Source organism: Heptranchias perlo, chromosome 1, assembly GCF_035084215.1.
Source record: "Heptranchias perlo isolate sHepPer1 chromosome 1, sHepPer1.hap1, whole genome shotgun sequence".
Classification (NCBI taxonomy): Eukaryota; Metazoa; Chordata; class Chondrichthyes; order Hexanchiformes; family Hexanchidae; genus Heptranchias; species Heptranchias perlo.
Window position 1 is genome coordinate 174,351,487 of NC_090325.1, and position 22,206 is coordinate 174,373,692.

At 42.8% G+C, this 22,206-nt stretch overlaps 1 protein-coding gene across 1 annotated transcript in view; it reads right to left on the bottom strand.

Annotated features, from left to right (window-relative positions):
* mgst2 (microsomal glutathione S-transferase 2) overlaps nucleotides 1-20,766 on the bottom strand; it is a 39,184-nt gene extending 18,418 nt beyond the window's left edge. The window contains exons 1-2 of the mRNA XM_067994019.1: nucleotides 20,042-20,766; nucleotides 1,762-1,861 (exon numbers count right to left, since the gene is read on the bottom strand). Coding sequence (XP_067850120.1) covers nucleotides 1,762-1,861; nucleotides 20,042-20,099 — 158 coding nt within the window. The 5' untranslated portion in view covers nucleotides 20,100-20,766. The remainder of the gene's footprint in view (nucleotides 1-1,761; nucleotides 1,862-20,041) is intronic.
* Nucleotides 20,767-22,206: the final 1,440 nt, after the last annotated feature.

Here is a 22,206-nt window from a genome sequence, read left to right on the forward strand (position 1 = left end):
ATGATCGAAAATTGCAGCTATAAGCAAATAAAATCTCAACGTTTTTCCTACTTTGAGTGTAGTACTATTTTACCTACATTGAAACCAAAAAAAAGATTCTCCCACAGGTGTTTTACAAATAGGAAGTTGCTGCAATGAGGTCTCAGACTGAATACAACCTCAGCATTCTGTTTGGTCCCAAGCTCAACTTCTGATCCCACATCTTCTACATTACAAAGACCAACTACTTCCACCTCCGTAACTCCACCCCAATGTCAGCTCATCTGTCACTAAAACCCTCATCCATGCCTTTGTCCACTCCAGACTCAAGTATTCCAATGCTCTCTTGGCCGGACTCACATCCTCCAAAACCTCAGTTCAAACAAAACCCTACTGCCCATATCCTATCATCAGCTATCCCTCTCATCCTTACTGACCTACACTGGCTCCCAGAACCCAATGCCTCAGATTTAAAATTCTCATCCTTCTATTTAAATCCCTTCATGGCATTGCCCATCCCTATCTCTAACATCCTCCAGACCTACAACTCCACCCACTTACTCTCTATTCTTCTGACTCTGGCTCCTTGTGCATCCCTTCACCCCACCATTGGTGGTCATGCCTTCAGCTGCTTAGGTCCCACTCTCTGGAATTATTTGCCTAAACCTCTCTGCCTCTCCACCTCCCTGTCCTCCTTCAAGTCTCTCCTTAAACCCCTCCTCCTCAATAAGCTTTTGGTCACCCCTCCTAATCTGTCCCTCTTTGGCTGGTCATCTGTCCTTTCCTTACACCTCACTGAAGCACTTTGGGGTGTTTTACCTACGGTAAATGCACTAGATAAGTGCAAGTTGTTGTTGAACATTTTAAGATTACAAGCTGCATTTCTCTGTAATGTAAAAACATGTTACTGAACGTGTAGCAAGTTTTCTTTATGAAATATCATCTTAAAATTTCCAATAATAAGACCCTACAATTGGCTTCAATTCTCCTGGGCTAGGGAAGCAGAGGGTGGAGTGAAAGAAAGAGGAAGAAAATCAGCCATAGATCTAGCACCTCACTGCGATCCAGTGGGTCCCCAACCCCAATGGATACAGCGTGTGTGTGAATGTAGATGTTGGTAAGAACAGGATCAGGATCAGGCTCAGCTGTGATGTGCTCCACAGTTAAATAGCTACCTAAAATTTACCGTCAAGACGCATTAAATCAAGATTGGCCACAGGTAGCAGAAGGCTGCCATGGTACTGAATACCAACAAGAGTCAATACCTTCAAGAGAGGAGGATAAAAAAAATTGAACATATAAGTGCTTATTTACTTCATACAATTGAAAATATATCTGCGAGTTTGTTCTTTCCAGGAAAGCAGGTGACTCACTGGAGTATAATTGTTTATGGGATGCATATGGTTGTAATTGCTATTAAATACTAACCCTTCCCCACCCTAAAACCTAGTGTAGCCCAGCCTGAGTTGTTGGGAACTCTGAGACTGTAATTGTGAAATGGCTATAGTTGTGAAATGGCGGTGCTGTTTAAAAAGCTCTTGTGGTACAGATCTGGTTCTTCCCCAAGGGTGGTCTTGACTTAAAAGCACTGTTAATTTTTTTTTTACAATTAAATAATTAAGATTGATTTACATCTAACAAACTTAAATTGATATTTTAGAGATGAAAAAAAGAGAGCGCCTTAAAATGACCACAGTAAAAGATTGACCACAATGAAAAAAAAATAATTAGTCATTTGTATTATATGTTAATACATATCGTAAAAGGCTCAAGTAAACTTACTGTGCACGAAAGATTCTTTCAAACTCAGGTGATCCTGTGACTGATGGTGGTATAACTTTATATTTCATCCTGGCATTTCCTACTTGCTTGGCAAAATAGGCTGCACATACAAAGGAAAATTTAATTCATGGGCATTAATGAAACTTTCTTTTTAAAAGAATACAGGTGCCATTACAACAGTACAACCATAGGCCAACTGTAATAAGGATGTATAGCCATGAGTTTGACTCATAGCTGCTGGGAGCACACAAAGATTTAAATGAATTGTACGGGGATACCAACAGACAAGTCACAGAATTCTCATAGCTTACCAACACATTTCCAGTAGCCTAATGCGTGCTCCAAGCAACTCTTGTTTATTAAGTGGCCCCACATTTAAACATCTGTACACGCAGGACTGTGTTGCAGGTAATGATACTGTATGAAGAGAGTCAAATAGGCAAGAAAAGCAACGTATAAAGGATTCACTGCTGGTGTGTGCAGACTTTAGGACTCATGCAGAATACTGAGCTACAGCTTCAGCAACTCTTCTGTTCCAGGCATTATCATGCAGGTTTGGCTTAGAAACAAACAACTTTCAATGTGCTGCTCTGGTCACGATTTTGTAAGGACTGATGGCAGAACCACATCGCCCCACTGATGGACTCTGGCCTCCTCACTAAGCCCATTGGTCTGCATTGCTCTGAACTAAATGAACCCAGGAGTGAGAGGTTTTTTTGAAGCTGCCAAACAGGGCTACAATATTCCTTCATGGGCAGAGACAGACTGCCACAGATATTGGAGCCACCAACAGTGACAAGCAGGACCTTGCTTTGATGAGAAATCCCACTTGTACCAGCAGATTCGACATTTGTTTACTGAGAATGGATCAGAGATTAAAATTAATTCCTTTTGTTTTCAGGCTCGTATCTTCTTGTCTGCATTTTGAAGTAAACTTCTAGAGATTTGGTTGCCGCATAAACCTTTCCATATTGTTTGAGGATCATAGCCCATGGAGTAAGAGATAAGCTGAGTTTTTCCCTCCCTGGGTCACTGAGATCAATTGTTATGCCCCAAATTAATGAGCCAATAGCAAAGATGGAAACCTAGGATCTTCCTGGTCTGTACTATGCACTATTCTGGTTTCCGTATTACAAAATGGATATAGAAGCACTGGAGAAAGTCCAAAAAACATTTACAAGGATGTTACCAGAACTGAAAAGTTACAACTATCGAGAAAGACTGAATTGGCTGGGGCTATTTTCTCTAGAGAGGTGATCTGAAAGAGGTCTTTAAAATTATGAAGGTGGTTTGATAGGGTAGACATAGAGAAGATGTGTCTACTTGTGGAGGAGTCCAAAATTAGAGGCCATAAATATAAGACAGTCACTAATAAACCCAATAATGAATTCAGCAGAAACTTCTTTACTCAAAGTGTGGTGGGAATGTAGAACTCGCTACCACATGGATTGGTTGAGGCGATTAGCATAGATGCATTTAAGAGGAAGCTAGGTAAGTACATGGGGGAGAATGTAATAGAAGGATATGTTGATAGGGTGAGATGAAGGAAGGTGGGAGGAAGCTTGTGTGGAGCATAAACACCAGCATTGACCAGTTGGGTTGAATGGCCTGTTTCTGTGCTGTAAAATTCTACGTATGGCTCAGTATCACACCAAGCATTTCTCCCTCCAATTTTCTCCCCTTATCCATCTTTCCCAGAATGAGATAACTCGCTCCATACCATGGGCAGCAGCAGCTCTCCAATACCATTCCCAAACTATCATCCTTTGTGTCTCAGTCTGTACTATGAATTTCAGCAATGTGAGGGAACCACAGATAAGCCTGACCCTGTCCTCACCCAAGAACCATATACGTACACTTCCAGCAAGGGTCACTGAATAGCAAACAGAAGCGGGAATCCTGGCTAAACATTCCCCTCCTTCTCCCAGGGTTGCTAAGCCCAATTATACTCACTCCCACCACTGCCCAGCGGAGATCCACTGATTCAGCACAGACAAGGATTGACTCAGTATCGTGGCAGGTGTGCATTTACCTGCTGATCCATCCTACAAATATAAAGGAAAGAAGTCCATACAATCTGTGTGGTCAACTGAGTTGTAATATGATGTGGAGATGCCGGTGATGGACTGGGGTTGACAATTGTAAACAATTTTACAACACCAAGTTATAGTCCAGCAATTTTATTTTAAATTCACAAGCTTTCGGAGGCTTCCTCCTTCGTCAGGTGAACGATGTGAAAAATGTTCACCTGACGAAGGAGGAAGCCTCCGAAAGCTTGTGAATTTAAAATAAAATTGCTGGACTATAACTTGGTGTTGTAAAATTGTTTACATTTGAGTTGTAATATGGTGCACACAGCTATTGCCTCGAAGATTACTATTTAAGTAGTCCACTTAGGGCCTCTAGTGGTAAAAATATAGTATTGCAACAATATGACACCACACAGATCCTGGCAAAAAACATTCTGACACTAAGTCCCAGACTAGTATAGCAACACATACATTTTGACACTCCTCTCCGAATTGCCTGTTTTGGACCTATTCACATTTCAGCCAGCGTATCCTCCTGATTCAGACTTCTTAATATAGGGACGTTTTAGGGTTTCATTAAAGGGGAAAAGTGAAGTTGCACTATAGAAAGTTAAGCAAAATCCTTTGTTTGATTTCAAAGTTATGCAACACATTCGTTCCTATCAAATACATAACACATTTTCACCTTTGGGTTTGGGGGAAGGGTACCGAGACCCCATAATGCAGAATCTGTTTTGCCTTGTATCTGTTTTCTAATTTGAAGTGATTTGGTTATCCACAGCTACCCTGAATTGTCAAAGACAAACTATTTATACCGAGCTCAGACGTCAACCACCATATGACCCGGTAACATATCTTCACACTTGGCTGCTATCATCTCTCTCCATATTTATTTACGGACTGACTCTCCACGTTTTCTGTGGGGTTTTTTGTTACCTAGTACTGTTTGTCTCTATTTTGTTTTAAGAAGAATGTTCTAATGTTGTGCATTTGGCATCAACATATTGGATACTGCCCATGTCACCAGAATTGGTCCAATTATACGGATTACTCAAATTTATGCCACTAATGGTTCAGTGGGATAATGCACTTTCCAGCGTGCTACTGGGCGATACAAATCAGCACAACAGAGCCGTGCAGATGAGGAAAGTCCAAGGTTTGATTCCTGTGTGTTGCTGATTCCAGCCAGAGCACTGGTAGGGTACCACAGACTCAGGAGCAAGAAAGAGGGGGGGGGGGGGGGGGGCGGGGGGGGAAGGGCAGGCTGCCCACTCTTGATCACTATCCAGTAACCCGTGCTAGAAAAGTACCCTCATGGGAATCAGTTGGGGACAGGATGGGGTTTGAATGTGACGGCCATCACAATTGAATAGTCAGCTGTCTAGGTTCACTCACAAAGAATACTCCCTTCACCACCGGCGCACTGTGGCTGCAGTGTGCACCATCCACAGGATGCACTGCAGCAACTCGCCAAGGCTTCTTCGACAGCACCTCCCAAACCCGCGACCTCTACCACCTAGAAGGACAAGGGCAGCAGGCGCATGGGAACAACACCACCTGCACGTTCCCCTCCAAGTCACACACCATCCCGACTTGGAAATATATCGCCGTTCCTTCATTGTCGCTGGGTCAAAATCCTGGAACTCCCTTCCTAACAGCACTGTGGGAGAACCGTCACCACACGGACTGCAGCGGTTCAAGAAGGCGGCTCACCACCACCTTCTCAAGGGCAATTAGGGATGGGCAATAAATGCCGGCCTTGCCAGCGATGCCCACATCTCGTGAACGAACTTTTTAAAAAAATAGTTCCTTGGATGACGTATGTGGAAGGCTGCTGGTATTTGTATGACTAGCATGAGTCCCCACTCAGGAAAAAAAAGGGGAGAAATGGGAAGAGAATGATAAATAAATACTAGTATATTAACAACACTACATATTAACCTTGAAAACGCTGCATCACATGACATTTTAATGTAATGTCACAAAGGTTTTCATCTTGGATTAATATATTCACATTACTTGCTATACCATGAGGTTACAACAAAATACAAGCAGCAGCTATATTCATTCAGTTTGCATTGCACTGCTGATCTGGGTTGAGAGGGTCACTGTGTGCTGAGAGATTTTTTACACAATAGTAGAGGGAAACCCCAGGAGTCGACATGATAATGTTGCTAGACAAAATATTGGAGCAACCATTAAAAATAAATGGATATTTTTGGCATTAAAAATATTTTATTGTTCACATTTAACTTGCTTTGAAGTGAACGATTGTTGTGCGAGAATTTTCAATCTCAGTTTTTTCAGGAGGAGGTGGTGAACTTTGTGCTAATTTACTGTGGATAATCGAACATTTTCCCACTTTTCATTGGTACTAACGTCACATAGACACTGGTCAGATCGGAGTACATCTCATTCTAATCTACTCCAACAATATAGAATATTACCTCTTACTCTACCAAGTGATAATCCAGCCATGGTTGAGTTTTTCCCGAGTTTCAATTAGTGTGGAATTAGGGGAAGTTTTATGCCGTGAGCCCAGTAGGAACTCGACAATTGCCCAAATAAGGTTATGAAACCACAGGGCATTGATCTACACAGTGAAGGTCATGGGACCACTGCTCCAAATTGTTCACGCAGGGAGTCACCAATCTCTGATGAGGTGCCAAGTGGTGGCTTGGCATTTCCTTTACAGGGTGGGGGGAAAAATCAGAGGGAGAATCACACTGGGCTACTCTCCTACACTTCTTAGTAGCTAGTGATAAAGTGACATAGGCAGCAGTCTGAGAGCAGGCCTCTGGTTTATGGCAGAGAGAGATCAAAAAGTGAGAGCAGAGGACAAAAATTAAAATGCCTTCAAAGAATGTCATTGTTGACACCGTGATTCTCAACACATTAAGTTGCAAAGTACTGTGATATGCGTTCAATTCCGCCATCCCTGCTGAATAGAAATCCCAATCCCAGGTTTGTCATTGTTAGAAGACACTGGCTGGACATCAGGGGCTACCCCAGGGGATAGGAAAAAAGAAAATAAATCAGGAATCACCTCAGTCCACTCTTGTCTGTGCAACTTAGTGGCTGGCAGACGACTCAACCATTCTGTATCTAACAAAAAAAAACTTTGCACCCTGCATTGCTACAAGGCATAAGGGAAACATTCAAGCCTTGGAGACAGTACAAGGCGCAAGAAGCTGATCCCTTGCATCAAAGAACTAACTTATGAGGAAAGAATGGAGAAATTGAGGATCTTACAGTCTTGAAAGAAGACAAGAGAGGCGATCTTAAATAAGTATATATGACATTAAATTGCACAGATAAGGTTAATCCACAGCACTACTTCCAAGTATGCCAGTGTACTAGAACAAGCAATCATAAGTTAAGATTTGTGAAAGAACAATTTAGGGCAGATGTGAGGAAGAACTTCCTCATTCAAAGAGTGATGTACACTTGGTATGGTCTTTCAACCAAGCAAATAAAAACCTTAAGATCTTGTGATCATCACCTGCTCCCACCAAGCAAATCAATAGCATTGCATAAACACACATCCATGCTGATAGCCAACTGATACTAAATCAAAAGCAAAATACTGTTGATGCTCGAAATCTGAAATAAAAACAGAAAATGCTGGAAATACTCAAAGTCAGGCAACATCTGTGGAGAAAAAAAAGTTAACATTTCAGGTCGATGACCTTTCGTTAAATCTTTAACTTCTTCCAGTTCTAACAGTTTTTAAGCAAGTACAAAGCCAGGCAAAAGTTGGGCGGGGGGGAAGAAGAGAACAAAAGGAAAGGTCTGTGATAGGATGGAGGGCAGGAGTGATTAAATGATAAAAGGGATGATGGTGCAAGGCAAGGAGGGTGGTAATGGGACAAGTAAAGAAACAAAAGATGGGTCTAGAGGAGCTGTGAATGGCAATAGCAGAACCATTACCGGCACCCTCAGTTGTCCGAAAAAATGGGAGCAGTGATTATGATCTGAAGTTATTGAAATCAATGTTGAGTCCGAAAGGTTGTAAAGTGCCTAATCAAAAGATGAGGTGCTGTTCCTCGAGCTTCCGTCGGGCTTCATTGGAACAGTGTAAGAGGCCGAGGACAGAGAGGTCAGAGTGGAAGTTGGACAGAGAATTAAAATGACAAGCAAGGTCAGGGTCACGCTTGCTAACTAAGCGGAGGTGTTCAGCAAAGTGATCACTCAATCTGTGTTTCGTCTCCGCAATGTAGAGACCGCATCGTGAGCAGCGAATACAGTATACTAAATTGAAAGTAGTACAAGTAATCGCTGTTTCACCTGGAAGGAGTATTTGGGGCCCTGGACGGGGAGAAGGGAAGAGGTGAAAGGTCAGCTGCTGCATCTCCTGTGCTCGCATGGAAAGGTACTGTGGGAAGGAGATGCGGGTGATGGAAGAGTGAACTAATGTGTCGTGGAGGGAACGGTCCCTTTAGAATGCTGAAAGGGGAGAGGAGGGGAAGATGTGTTTGGTGGTGGTATCGCGCTGGAGGTGGAGGAAATGGTAGAGGATGGTATGTTGAATGTGGAGGCTGGTGGGGTGGAAGGTAAGGACAAGGGGGACCCTATTGAGGTTCTGGGAGGCAGGGGAAGGGGTGAGGGCAGAAGTGCGGGAAATAGGACGGACATGGTCGAGGGCCCTATCAACTACAGTGGGGGGGGAATCCTCGATTGAGGAAAAAGGAAGATCTATCGGAAGCACTGGTGTGGAAGGTGGCATCATTCGAATAGATGCGATGGACACGGAGAAACTAGGAGAATGGAATAGAGTCCTTACAGGAAGCGGGGTGGGAGGAAATGTAATCAAGGTAGCTGTGGGAGTTGGTGGGCTTTCAGTAGATATTGGTTGACAGCCTATTCCCAGAAATGGAGATAGAGAAGTCCAGGAAGGGAAAGGAAGAATTGGAGATGGATCATGTGAAGGTGAGGGAAGTGGGAAATTGGAAGCAAAGTTGATTAAGTTTTCCAGTTGGGGCCAGAGCAGGAAATGGCACCGATACAGTCATCAATTTACCATAGAAAGAGGTGAGGGAGGGGACCTGAGTAGGACTGGAACAAAGAAGTTAAGAATTCGTTGAAGTAGTTTGATTTTCAAAAAGGTGGCACTCCTTGGTGGTAACACTCGAACGAAGGTTAAGAAGTAGGTAGGCAAAGGCTATGAGCCCCGACAACAAACCGGATGTAGTGCTGAAGACTTGTGCTCCAGAACTAGCTGCGCCTCTAGCTAAACTCTTCCAGTACAGCTACAACACTGGTATCTACCCGACAATGTGAAAAATTGCCCAGGTATGTCCTGTCCACAAAAAATCCAATCTGGCCAAGTACCACCCCATCAATCTACTCTCAATCATCAGCAAAGTGATGGAAGGTGTCATCGACAGTTCTATCAAGCAGCACTTACTCTCCAATAACCTGCTCGCTGATGCTTAGTTTGGGTTCCGCCAGGACCACTCGGCTCCAGACCTCATTACAGCCTTGGTCCAAACATGGACAAAATAGCTGAATTCCAGAGGTGAGGTGAGAGTGACTGCCCTTGACATCAAGGCAGCATTTGACCGAGTGTGGCCCTAGTAAAATTGAAGTCAATGGAAATCAGGGGGAAAACTCTCCAGTGGCTGGAGTCATACCTAGCACAAAAGGAAGATGGTAGTGGTTGTTGGAGGCCAATCATCTCAGCCCCAGGACATTGCTGCAGGAGTTCCTCAGGGCAGTGTCCTAGGCCCAACCATCTTCAGCTGCTTCATCAATGACCTTCCCTCCATCATAAGGTCAGAAATGGGGATGTTCGCTGATGACTGCACAGTGTTCAGTTCCATTCGCAACCCCTCAGATAATGAAGCAGTCCGAGCCTGCATGCAGCAAGACCTGGACAACATCCAGGCTTGGGCTCATAAGTGGCAAGTAACATTCGCGCCAGATAAGTGCCAGGCAATGACCATCTCCAACAAGAGAGCATCTTTCCACCTCCCCTTGACATTCAACTGCATTACCATCGCCGAATCCCCCACCATCAACATCCTGGGGGTCACCATTGACCAGAAACTTAACTGGACCAGCCACATAAATACTGTGGCTACAAGAGCAGGTCAGAGGCTGGGTATTCTGCGGCGAGTGACTCACCTCCTGACTCCCGAATGCCTTTCCACCACCTACAAGGCACAAGTCAGGAGTGTGATGGAATACTCTCCACTTGCCTGGATGAGTGCAGCTCCAACAACACTCAAGAAGCTTGGCACCATCCAGAACAAAACAGCCCGCTTGATTGGCACCCCATCCACCACCCTAAACATTCACTCCCTTCACCAACGGCGCACTGTGGCTGCAGTGTGTACCATCTACAGGATGCACTGCATCAACTCGCCAAGGCTTCTTCGACAGCACCTCCCAAACCCGCGACCTCTACCACCTGGAAGGATAAGGGCAGCAGGCACGTGGGAACACCACCACCTGCATGTTCCCCTCCAAGTCACACACCATCCCGACTTGGAAATATATCGCCGTTCCTGATCGTCATTGGGTCAAAATCCTGGAATTCCCCACTTAACAGCACTGTGGGAGAACCTTCACCACATGGACTGCAGTGGTTCAAGGCGGCGGCTCACCACCAGCTTCTCAAGGGCAATAAATGCTGGCTTTGCCAGCGACGCCCACATCCCATGAACAAATTAAAAAAAATCACGCTTAGTGCCCTAATGTGACCACATAGAAGAGGACGATATCGAAGTAACCTGCTTTACAACATTCCCTCTCAATTATCAAACATTTTCACTTCAACTGATTAGGTACAAAGACACCAAACTTAAAACAAAATAAAGTCATTTGTAGCCTCATATTCCACCAAAACGTTTCCAGTTAAAAAAGATATAATGGTATTTCCATTTTAAAAAAAACTAGCCTGCTAGTTGCAGCAGAGTGGGGAATCTCTGGCTGAATAAAGACAAGACTTCTTCCTTTTCCCTCCAAAATTTCTTCAGCCAGTCCTTAGGGACAGTGGTGTACATTCTCTCTTACCTCCCCCTCCTCCCCCCAAAAAAGTGATTTCACAAACTAGATGGCATAGTGATAAGATTAATCCAATGGCCCATATTACACAAGCAATTTAATTTTACGTTTGTCTTTCATTTCATCTTCATTTGCTGAGTTTTTTCTCTAATCTTGTCTAAGCTACTAAAGGGAAGTTGGCACTCCTCAGGGTGAAGGAGAAAAGCTAGCACGGCCGGTCCAGTGGAATGCTGCAGAAACACATCTACTGACAGCTGCTATGTCAGAAAATCAATAATCCAGATCATCCTGTTTTCTTGCTGAAGGAAGGTCTACGGTCAGAATGTAATAGTATTAAGGAGAAGCGAGGCAGGAGTGAGAGGAGATAGAAATTGAGATTTGGAGCTCAGAGGCAAAGTTACCATTTCTGAGCTACACAGATTGGGAACGTTTCAGGATCTGTGCTGAGTTAATTGCTATCAGGCAGAACAGAATCATAGAATCATACAGCATAGAGGAGGCCATTCAGCCCAATGTACCAATGCTGGCTCTTTGAAAGAGCTATCCAATTCATCCCACTCCCATGCTCTTTCCCCATAACCCTGCAAATTTGTCCTTTCCAAGTATATATCCAATTCCCTTTTGAAAGTTCTAACGAAACTCCTTCCATCATCTTTCGGGCAGTGCAATCCAGATCCTAACAACTCGCTGCGTAAAAAAATTCTCCTCCTCTCCCCTCTGGTTCTTTTGCCAATTACCTTAAATTTGTGACCTCTGGTTACCGACCCCCCTGCCAGTGGAAACAGTTTTTCCTTATTTACTCTATCAAAACTCTTCATGATTTTGAATAGCTCTATTAAATCTTCCCACAGCCATCTCTGCTATAAAGAGAACAATCCCAGCTTCTCCAGTCTCTCCACATAACTGAAGACCATCATCCCTGTTACCATTCTAGTAAATCTCCTTTGCACCCTCTCCAAGGCCTGGATTTCCTTCCTAAAGTATGTTGCCTAGAATTGGGCACAATACTCCAGCTGAGGCCTAACCAGTGATTCATAAAGGTTTAGTATAACTTCATAGAATGACATTGAATGTACAGCACAGAAACAAGCCGTTCGGTCCAACAGATCCATGCCGGTCTTTCTGCTCCACACGAGCCTCCTCCTTCCAACCCTATCAGCATATCCTTCTATTCCTTTCTCCCTAATGTGTTTATCTAGCTTCCCCTTAAATGCGTCTATGCTAGTCCCCTCAACTACTCCTTCTGGTAGTGAGTTCCACATTCTAACCACTCTCTGGGTAAAGAGGTTTCTCCTCAATTCCCCATTGGATTTATTAGTGACTGTCTTATATTTATGGCCCCTAGTTCTGGTCTCCCCTGCAAGTGGAAACATCTTCTCTACATCTACTCTATCAAACCCTCTCATAATCTTAAAGACCTCCATCAGGTCACCCCCCAGTTTGGTGTCGTCTACAAATTTTGTAATTGTACTTCCGATTCCGAGTCCAAATCGTTTATGTAAATGGTAAACAACAGTGATTCCAGCACTGATCCTTGTGGAACACCACTTCCCACCTTTTGCCAGTCTGACTAACTACCTTTAACCCCTACTCTCTGCATTGTTTTGTAGCCAGCTTGCTATCCATTCTGCTATTTGTCCCCTGACTCCACATGCTCTGACCATAGCCATGAGTCTACAATGCGGTATCTTATTGAAGCCTCTTGAAATCCAAATATATTACATCTACAACATTACCCTTACCTACCCCTTCTGTTACTTCTTCAAAGAATTCAATAAAGTTGGTCAAGCATGACTTTCCCTTTTGGAATCTGTGCTGACTATTCTTTATTATATTTTCAGTTTCTAGATGTTTTTCTATTACATCTTTGAGTAAGGATTCCATTATCTTTCCTACCACTGACGTTAAGCTAGTTGGTCTATAGTTCCCCAGACTGGTTCTATCTCCCTTTTTAAATACAGGAATCACATTAGCTGTCCACCAGTCCTCTGGCACTATTCCCTTTTCTAATGAATTTCTATATATATGTACTATATACTTCTGCTATCTCTTCCCTAACTTCTTTTAATATGCGTAGATGCAATCCACCCGGACCAGGGGTTTTATCCTCACTAAGTTTGATTAGTTTATCAATTATCTCCCCCCTTTCTATCTTAAATGTCTTTATATCTTTTTTGATCTCTTCTTCTAATGTCTTGCCCACCATGTTAGTCTCCCTGGTAAATACTGAGGCAAAGTAATTATTTAATATTTCTGCCATTTTGCTGTCATTACCGGTGAGTTTATCATGTGTATCCCTTAGTGGCCCTCTCCCTATCTTGATTTTTCTTTTGTTATTTATGTGTCTGTAGAATACTTTACTATTTCTCTTTATATTTCTTGATAATTTCATTTTGTAGTTTCTCTTTGCCTTCCTAATTGTTTTTCTAATTTCTTTTCTAACCTTTTCGTATTCCCTTTTGTCATCTTTTCCTTTGTTGTCTATGTACTCAGTGTATGCCTTTTTCTTTAGTTTCAATTTTGCCCTTGTTTCTTTATTCATCCATGGTATATCATTACTGGCTAGTTGTTCTTGCTTTTTAGTGTGATGTCGATCTATCTCAGCCTTGAATATACTCAAGCAGTGAGCATCCACAGCCCTCTGAGGTAGTGAATTCCGAAGATTCATGACCCTCTGAGTGAAGAAATTCCTCCTTATCTCAGTCCTAATTGTCCGATCCCTTATCCTGAGACTATGTCCCCTTGTTCTAGAATCTCCAACCCCAGGGGAAACATCCTCTCGGCATCTACCCTGTCAAGCCCTCATAGAATCTTATACGCTTCAATGAGATCACCTCTCATTCTTCTGAACTCGAGAGTATAGGCCCAATTTACTCAATCTTTCCTCATAGGACAACCCTCTCATCCCAGGAATCAATCTAGTGAACCTTCGTGGCACTGCCTCTAAGGCAAGTATATCCTTCCTTAGGTAAGGAGACCAAAACTGCACAAAGTGCTCTCCAGGTGTGGTCTCACCAAAGCCTTGTACAATTGCAGCAAGAGTTCCTTACTCATATACTCCAAGCCCCTTGCAATAAAGGCCAACACACTATTTGCCTTCCTAATTGTTTGCTGTACCTGCACGTTAACTTTCCATGTTTCATGTACAAGGACACCTAAATCCCTCTGAACACCAACATTCAATAGTTTCTCACCATTTAAAAAATATTCCATTTTTCCTACCAAAGAGAATAACCTCATATTTCCCCACATTATACTCCATCTGCCACCTTCTTGCCCACTCACTTAACCTGTCGATATCCCTTTGCAGGCTCTTTTCATTCTCTTCACAGCTTACTTTCCCACCTAACTTTGTATCGTCAGCAAACTTGGATATATCACACTTGGTCCCTTCATCTAAGTCATTAATATAGATTGTAAATAGCTGAGGCCCTAGCACTGATCCCTGCGGCACTCCACTAGTTACAACTTGCCAACCTCAAAATGACCCGTTTATTCCTACTCTCTGTTTTCTGTCCATTAACCAATCCTCTATTCATACTAATATATTATCCTCAACCCCATGAGCCCTGATCTTGTGTAACAACATTTTATGTGGCACCTTACCAAATGCCTTTTGAAAATCCAAATATACTACATCCACTGTTTCCCCTTTATCTACCCTGCTAGTTATATCCTCAAAAAGCTCTAATAGATTTGTTAAACACGATTTCTCTTTCATAAAACCACGCTGACTCTGCCTAAATAGATTATGATTTTCTAAGTGCCCTGTTACCATTTCCTTAATAATGGATTCCAGTATTTTTCCGACAACTGATGTCAGGCCAACTGGCCTGTTGTTCCCTGATTCCTCTCTCCCTCCTTTCTTGAATAGCGGTGTTACATTTGCTACCTTCCAATGCATTGGGGCCTTTCTAGAATCTAGGGAATTTTGGACAACCAATGCACCTCTGCAGCCACCTCTTTTAGAACCCTAGGAAGTAGGCCATCAGGTCCAGGAGATTTGTTGGCTTTTAATCCCATTAATTTCTCTAGTATTTTTTGTTTATTAATATTAATTACTTTAAGTTCCTCACTCTCATTAGACCCTTGGTTCCCCACTATTACTCGTATGTTTTTTGTATCTTCTACTGTGAAGACAGATACAAAATATTTGTTTAACATCTCCGCCATTATAATTTCTCCTGTCTCAGCCTCTCAGGGATCCACATTTACTTTTGCTAATCTCTTCCTGTTTGCATTCTTGTAGAAGTTCTTACAATCTGTTTTTATATTTCTTGTTAGTTTACTCTCATATTCTATTTTCTCCCTTTTAATCAATTTTTTGGTTATCCTTTGCTGGTTTCTAAAACTCTCCCAATCCTCAGACTTACTACTCTTCTCGGCAACATTATAAGCCTCTTCTTTTCATCTAATACGATCCTTAACTTCTTTAGTTAGCCAACGATGGGTCACTTTTCCCATGGAGTTTTTATTTCTCAATGGAATGTATGTTCATTGACAATTTTGAAATATTTCTTTAAATGCTTGCCATTGCTTATCTATCGTCATATCTTTTAATCTAATTTCCCAATCTACCTTAGCCAACTCGCTCCTCATACCTATGTAATTGGCTTTATTTAATGTAAGGAGTCTTACAACACCAGGTTATAGTCCAACAGCTTTATTTAAAATCACAAGCTTTCGGAGGCTTCCTCCTTCGTCAGGTGAGTGTGGGATTCCATGAAAGGTACCGCATATATAGTCAGAGAACAATGCCTGGTGATTACAGATAATCTTTCCAACTGCCCGTTATCAAGGCAATCAAAGGAGTTGAATAGTGTTCAGACAGAGAGACATTACATACAAGACTACTGAATATACAAACAGTCAGAACCCAACGACAGAGAGAGAGAGAGAGAGAGAGAGAAACATCCGAAAGGAAGAGAAAGAGAGAGAATGACCAGTTGTATTAAAAACAGATAACTTTTTTTCGCTGGTGGGGTTACGTGTAGTGTGACATGAACCCAAGATGCCGGTTGAGGCCGTCCTCATGGGTGCGGAACTTGGCTATCAATTTCTGCTCGACGATTTTGCGTTGTCGTGTGTCTCGAAGGCCGCCTTGGAGAACGCTTACCCGAAGATCGGTGGCTGAATGTCCTTGACTGCTGAAGTGTTCCCCGACTGGGAGGGAACCCTCCTGTCTGGCGATTGTTGCGCACAACATTGCCTTGATAACGGGCAGTTGGAAAGATTATCTGTAATCACCAGGCATTGTTCTCTGACTATATGTGCGGTACCTTTCATGGAATCCCACACTCACCTGACGAAGGAGGAAGCCTCCGAAAGCTTGTGATTTTAAATAAAGCTTTTGGACTATAACCTGGTGTTGTAAGACTCCTTATATTTGTCCACCCCAGTCCATCACCGGCATCTCCACATCATGGCTTTATTTAAGATTAAGGCTCTAATTTTGGACTTAAGTATGTCGCTCTCGAACTCAATGTGAAATTCTATCATATTATGATCATTATTCCCCACAGGATCCTTTATTATGAGATGAGTAATGAGACAGGACTAATTAGTTAAGACAAGAACTAAAATAGCCTGTTCCCTGATTACTGTTTTAAATGTTTTCCACTGCTGTTCTATTTCTTTATCAGTAAATGTTTCCTGTTTATTTTCTTTAGTTCCATTCTCATCCCCTGAAAATCATTTTTTTTCCCCAATTTAATACTTTGGGCTTTGTCTTACTTAGGTACTTCTCAATTGTTGTGATCACTATTGTCTAAATGTTCCTTGTTTTTGTACTCTATGCCTCCATTTATAAAGCCCAGGATCCCATATGCTTTTTAACAGCCTTATTGATTTGTCCTGCCACCTTCAAAGATTTGTGTACTTAAACCCCAGGTGTCTCTGTTCCTGTAGCGCTTTTAAAATTGTACCATTTAAAAGGGGAGGCAATACCAATTGTCACAATGCTAATAGGCTAGGGAGGAGAGAGAGAATAAAATCATTGAAGCTGTACCTCCACTACTAGCATTTTAGCTGTAGACTGCAGGAAGATATCAATGGACTGGTCAGGTGGGCAGAAAAGTGGCAAATGGAATTCAATCCGGAGAAGTTTGAGGTAATGCATTTGGAGAGGGCAAACAAGGCAAGGGAATCCACAATAAATGGTAGGATACTGAGAAGTGCAGAGGAACAGAGCCTTCCACTGAGGAAAAAAGGGTGTAAAAGAAATGACAGCCATCCGTGGCTAAGTAAAGAAATCAAGGACAGTATCCGACTAAAAACAAGGACATATAAGGTAGCCAAACTTAGTGGGAGGATAGAAGATTGGGAATTCTTCAAAAGACAGCAAAAAGTAACTAAAGGATTGATTAAGAAAGGGAAGTTAGATTATGAAAAGAAATTAGCAAAAAATATAAAAACAGATAGCAAGAGTTTCTATAGTTATATAAAAAGAAAAAGGGTGGCTAAGGCAAACATAGGTCCCTTAGAGGATGAGACCGGGAAATTAATGGTGGGAAACATGGAGATGGCAAAAATGCTGAACAAATATTTTGTTTCAGTCTTTACAGTAGAGGACACTAAGAATATCCCAACACTGGACAAACAGGGGACTCTACGGGGGGAGGAGCTAAATACGATTAAAATCACTCAGGAGATGGTACTCAGTAAAATAATGGGACTCAAAGCGGATAAATCCCCTGGACCTGATGGCTTCCATCCTAGGGTCTTGAGGGAAGTGGCAGTAGGGATTGTGGATGCTTTGGTGATAGTTTTCCAAAATTCCCTGGACTCAGGAGAGGTCCCGGCAGATTGGAAAACTGCTAATGTAACACCGTTATTTAAAAAGGGTAGTAGGCAGAAGGCTGGAAATTATAGGCCAGTTAGCTTAACATCTGTGGTGGGTAAAATTTTGGAGTCTATTATTAAGGAGACAGTAACGGAACATTTAGATAAGCATAATTTAATAGGACAAAGTCAGCATGGCTTTATGAAAGGGAAGTCATGTCTGACAAATTTGCTTGAGTTCTTTGAGGATATAACGTACAGGGTGGATAAAGGGGAACCAGTGGACATAGTGTATTTAGACTTCCAGAAGGCATTCGACAAGGTGCCACATAAAAGATTATTACTTAAGATAAAAAATCACGGGATTGGGGGTAACATTCTGGCATGGGTGGAGGATTGGTTATCAAACAGGAAGCAGAGAGTTGGGATAAATGGTTCATTTTCGGACTGGCAAGCAGTGACCAGTGGTGTTCCACAGGGGTCGGTGCTGGGTCCCCAACTCTTTACAATCTATATTAACGATTTGGAGGAGGGGACCGAGTGCAACATATCAAAATTTGCAGATGATACAAAGATGGGAGGGAAAGTGGAGAGTGAGGAGGACATAAAAAACCTGCATGGGGATATAGACAAGCTGGGTGAGTGGGCGGAGATTTGGCAGATGCAATATAATATTGGAAAATGTGAGGTTATGCACTTTGGCAGGAAAAATCAGAGAGCAAGTTATTTTCTTAATGGCGAGAGACTGGAAAGTACTGCAGTACAAAGGGATCTGGGGGTCCTGATGCAAGAAAATCAAAAAGTTGGTATGCAGGTGCAGCAGGTGATCAAGAAAGCCAACGGAATGTTGGCTTTTATTGCTAGGGGGATAGAATATAAAAACAGGGAGGTATTGCTGCAGTTATATAGGGTATTGGTGAGACCGCACCTGGAATACTGCATACAGTTTTGGTCTCCATACTTAAGAAAAGACATACTTGCTCTCGAGGCAGTACAAAGAAGGTTCACTCGGTTAATCCCGGGGATGAGGGGGCGAACATATGAGGAGAGGTTGAGTAGATTGGGACTCTACTCATTGGAGTTCAGAAGAATGAGAGGCGATCTTATTGAAACATATAAGATTGTGAAGGGGCTTGATCGGGTGGATGCAGTAAGGATGTTCCCAAAGGTGGGTGAAACTAGAACTAGGGGGCATAATCTTAGAATAAGGGGCTGCTCTTTCAAAACTGAGATGAGGAGAAACTTCTTCACTCAGAGGGTGGTAGGTCTGTGGAATTTGCTGCCCCAGGAAGCTGTGGAAGCTACGGAAGCTACATCATTAGATAAATTTAAAACAGAAATAGACAGTTTTCTCGAAGTAAAGGGAATTAGGGGTTATGGGGAGCGGGCAGGAAATTGGACATGAAGCTGAGTTCGGATCAGTCAATGCCCTGTGGGTGGCGGAGAGGGCCCAGGGGCTGTGTGGCCGGGTCCTGCTCCTACTTCTTGTGTTCTTTAGATTTGTGGTTGGGATCAGATCAGCCATGATCTTATTGAATGGCGGAGCAGGCTCGAGGGGCCGATTGGCCTACTCCTGCTCCAATTTCTTATGTTCTTATGAGTGCATGTCCACAGATCCCTGAAGGTAGCAAGACAGATAGATAAGGTGGTTAAGAAGGCATACGGGATATTTTCCTTTATTAGGTGAGGCATAGAATATAAGAGCTGGGATGTTATGCTAGAACTGTAGTTAGGCCACATTTTGAGTACTGTGTACAGTTCTGCTCACCACATTACAGGAAAGATATGATTGTACTTGAGAGAGTTCAGTGCAGATTTACAAGGATGTTGCCAGGTCTTGAGAATTTTAGCTATGAGAAAAGATTGGATAGGCTGGGGTTGTTTTCTTTGGAACAAAGGAGGCTGAGCAGTGATTTAGTTGAGGTGTATAAAATTATGACAGGACTAGATAGAGTGCACAGAGAAGACCTATTTCCCTTAGCAGAGGGGTCAAGTGACCAGGGGGCATAGATTTAAAGCAATTGGTAGAAAGGATTAGGAAGGAGCGGAGGAGAATTTTTTTCACCCAGAGGGTGGTGGGGGTCTGGATCTCACTGCCTGAAAGGGTGGTAGAGGCAGAAACCCTCATCGCATTTAAAAAGTAATTGGAATGCAACCTACAAAGCTAGGGACCAACAGCTGGAAAGTGGGATTAGGCTGGATAGCTCTTTTTCCGCCGGCACAGGCATGATGGGCTGAATGACCTCCTTCTGTGCCATAACTTTCTATGGTAAATCCGGTTGGAAAAATGTTTGGAAGTCAGGTGAGCCTGGAATACAGCCCACCGACACGGTAAAGGCTCACACTGGAAGAAGTAGTCAAATTACAACAGGACTGTGCATCCCAGCAGAGGAAAGGGGGGGGGGAGGGGAGAAACGACATTTATATATCTGATAGAGTAGACGAGCGAACAAATCTCTTACCCTGCTGTGCGGCAGATAGCAGTGAAACAGCAGCCAACAAGACAGAATCTTCCGCCATGACTCCTGACAAACTGGACCAGCGAGTGGCAACAGCCGGAACTCCTGGGGGGGGGGAATCGAGCTGCCCCGCCCAGGGCGGAGGTGTGACAGACCCTTCTGCAACCGGCTGTCCAAAGGTGATGGTGAAAGCCAAGAGCAGAGATGCACCGGCGTAAGGAGATGACTTCACGGTGAGATTATTGGGAGACTACGATTTAATTTCATTTCTTGAAGTTGTAAAATAAGACGGCATTCCTTCCACCCGAGTCAAACATTAAACCTGCACCGTGTCCCCGTGTGAGGAAAGGTTCTTCAGCTGTTGCCCGGCCAACACCTCCACGGAAAATCTGTCAGCTAATTGCAGTGTATTTTTTTTAACGCAAGCTTTTTTCCCATTTCAAACTATAAAGTTCAAAACTGTGATTCCTCCCCCCGCCGAACGAATATCCTACACAAAAATAAAGTCTTGTTAAGAAACTTGCCGCTTGTTTCAGATTTTTCAAAGGGGTGAAAACGTGAGGCTCGGCAAATAAATAGTTTATTTCGGTTTTATCCGCCTCTTATAAACCTACCATTTTGTTTTGTAATGTTCATAACGAACTCTTGGAATTCCGCCTCCACTTTGCTGTAAGTAAGCCGCAATGTGTCTGGGGTTTACTCGCTGATATCCTTAAATTAAAATGCTGACCCTTTTTACCCTACCTAGCAATAGACGTTGAAGATACTCCAAAACCTTAAACAACCTTTATTATTGGTGCACATTAAATATTTATTTTTATGAACTTTGTGTTAACTGTCAAATGAGCAAACAAATCAGCTGGTAAACGAAAGCCATTTTTCTGCAAAAATATGTATTCGACAGCAACATCTAGTGACTTACAAACGAACTGCACCACTTGAACTCAGCCAAACCGAGAAAAAATAAATGTTTGCTTTATTAAGTCTCAGAAACATCTCAAATTGTTTCTTGCACAATGAATGAACGTGACTTCCAGGGGCCCAGGCCAGAATGGAAAGTGAAAATGATCGTCAAGACTCAAACACTTACCTGCCCACTCTTCCCTCCTGCATTTGTCTTATGTATTTTTTGTTTGTTTTCTCCTCAGCTTTTAGTTATGGAAAGAAACAACTTGCACTTATGTCTGTCCTTTTTAGGTTCATCCATTCATACTAAAAGGACTAGGCAGGAGATGTGTTACATAAGAACATAAGAAAAAGGAGTAGGAGTAGGCCAATCGGCCCTTCGAGCCTGCTCCGCCATTTAATAAGATCATGGCTGATCTGATCCTAACCTCAAATCTAAATTCATGTCCAATTTCCTGCCCGCTCCCCGTAACCCCTAATTCCATTTTAATTCTAGGAAACTGTCTATTTCTGTTTTAAATTTATTCAATGATGTAGCTTCCTGGGGCAGCAAATTCCACAGACCTACCACCCTCTGAGTGAAAAAGTTTCCCCTCATCTCAGTTTTGAAGGAGCAGCCCCTCATTCTAAGATTATGCCCCCTAGTTCTAGTTTCACCCATCCTTGGGAACATCCTCACAGCATCCACCCGATCAAGCCCCTTCACAATCTTACATGTTTCAATAAGATCGCCTCTCATTCTTCTGAACTCCAATGAGTAGAGTCCCAATCTACTCAACCTCTCCTCATCCCCGGGATTAACCGAGTGAACCTTCTTTGTACTGCCTCGAGAGCAAGTATGTCTTTTCTTAAGTATGGACACCAAAACTGTATGCAGTATTCCAGGTGCGGTCTCACCAATACCTTATATAACTGCAGCAATACCTCCCTGTTTTTATATTCTATCCCCTTAGCAATAAACGCCAACATTCCGTTGGCCTTCTTGATCACCTGCATACTAACTTTTTGATTTTCTTGCACCAGGACCCCCAGATCCCTTTGTACTGCAGTACTTTCCAGTCTCTTGCCATCAAGATAATAACTTGCTCTCTGATTTTTCCTGCCAAAGTGCATAACCTCACATTTTCCAATATTGTATTGCATCTGCCAAATCTCCGCCCACTCACCCAGCCTGTCTATATCCCCTTGTAGGTTTTTTATGTCCTCCTCACTCTCTACTTTCCCTCCCATCTTTGTATCATCTGCAAACTTTGATACGTTAC